We start from the raw sequence: 1,466 nt of genomic DNA, 5'->3' as shown, positions 1-1,466 counted from the left end.
CAATGGTGCGGGTGGGGGGGGGGGAGGGAGGGAGGGAGGGAGAGAGAGAGAGATAGGAGAAGGAAAGAACATGACATGGGCAGGGCGCGAGCAAGGAGGGGTGAGACATTGAGGGCAGCCCGTCGCAGGCAAAGCAGATGGAAAGGACAAAGCAGATGGCAAAGAGAGCCGAAGGGGGCAGGGAGCTCGTGTACGCACCTCGACCTGGATGGACGCTCGGTGGAGGAGCCCATGCATGCGCGGGAGAATGTGGCTGATGTCGCGCGAAACCACATTCCCAGGGAGGGGCAGCGTCAGCGGGGTGTAGAAGTCCAGCGGAACGGCAGGGCCCTCCAGCGGCCCGGGTCCAAGCCCGCCGGACAGCAGGGCATGCACCTCGGCATTGGTCGCCGCGCTGGATCCGAGCGCAGGCGTCGAGGGAGAGGCCGCCGGAGTGGCAGCCGGCGCTGTAGCTGGCACAAAGCGCCCGACCACGCACTGCGGCCCGATGACCGTGGCCACTGGCAGGCCGACAGTCCCGGGAAGCTGCTTGGTGGTCAGAGGGCCCTGTAGGGCTGGGCCCCAGAGGTGTGCACGCGCGCGCAAGGCCAGCGCGGCATCCGCCGTTCCAGCAGGCGCCTGCAAGGCGGCCGCCTGCTGGCTGATGACCTCCGGCAACCGGTGCAACCCCAACTCCCGGGGGTCCTGCATGATCAGATGCCCGGTGCCGCCGCCACCGCCCAGGTCCAGCCCGCCGCGTGCCAGGGACAGACAAATATACAGCGGGGTGGTGGGGTGGCCAGAGGTGGCTGGTGCGGCGGGGCCCGGCCCGCCATCGCCACCGGCGACAGGGGCCGCCCCATCGACAGCGGCCGCATTGGAGGCTGGGCTTTTCGGGGCCGCGACCCCGGTGCCAGGTGACCCATCTGCCACCGATGCCAGGAGACTGCTGCTGGCCGACCGGAGAACATTGATGCCATAGCTCCAGGCTGTGCCGAAGGGGACGCTGCTGGCCGCCCGGTGGCTGTCATGCGGAGCCGAGTGGTCGTCGCCGGCCACCAGCGAGGAGGTGAAGGCAAGGGGACCGGTGCCGGACAGACTGCCGGACCCGATGCCGGAGCCGCCGGACCCGGCCCCGGGCCCAGGGGGGATGGGAACTCCGGGCGCGACGCCGGGAATGCCGCTGCCGCTGCCGCCACCAGGACCACTGCCGCCGGCCGGGGACTGCTGTGCTTGGGAGATTGGCACCGGGACACCGTATGCCGGGACCAGGCGCTGGGCGTTCAATTGCAGCAAACGACAGTGGAGCTCGAGCGAGGCGTCGCGCGGTCGCGCTTCGGGGAACACCAACACACGTACAGCTGACATTGCTGCGACGCGCCTCTGAGGAAGAGGGGGGCAGGGGCCGGTGGTCAAGTGGGCTCGGGGAAGTGGGGATAAGGGCTGGAAAGGAGGAGCAGAAGGGGGCGGGAGGTGGGAGTTTGAGG

At 69.5% G+C, this 1,466-nt stretch overlaps 1 protein-coding gene across 1 annotated transcript in view; it reads right to left on the bottom strand.

The window, feature by feature from the left end:
• Positions 1-1,347, bottom strand: part of H696_00406 (hypothetical protein) — a gene marked incomplete at both ends in the record, with an annotated part of 2,161 nt that extends 814 nt beyond the window's left edge. The window contains one exon of the mRNA XM_009494256.1: positions 199-1,347. Within this exon, the coding sequence (XP_009492531.1) occupies positions 199-1,347 (1,149 nt within the window). The remainder of the gene's footprint in view (positions 1-198) is intronic.
• Between the last annotated feature and the right edge of the window lie 119 nt (positions 1,348-1,466).

The sequence above is a fragment of the Fonticula alba genome, assembly GCF_000388065.1.
Source record: "Fonticula alba strain ATCC 38817 unplaced genomic scaffold supercont2.1, whole genome shotgun sequence".
NCBI lineage: Eukaryota > Rotosphaerida > Fonticulaceae > Fonticula > Fonticula alba.
The sequence above is the reverse complement of the archived record's forward strand: the minus strand, read 5'-3'. Positions and strand labels throughout refer to the sequence as shown.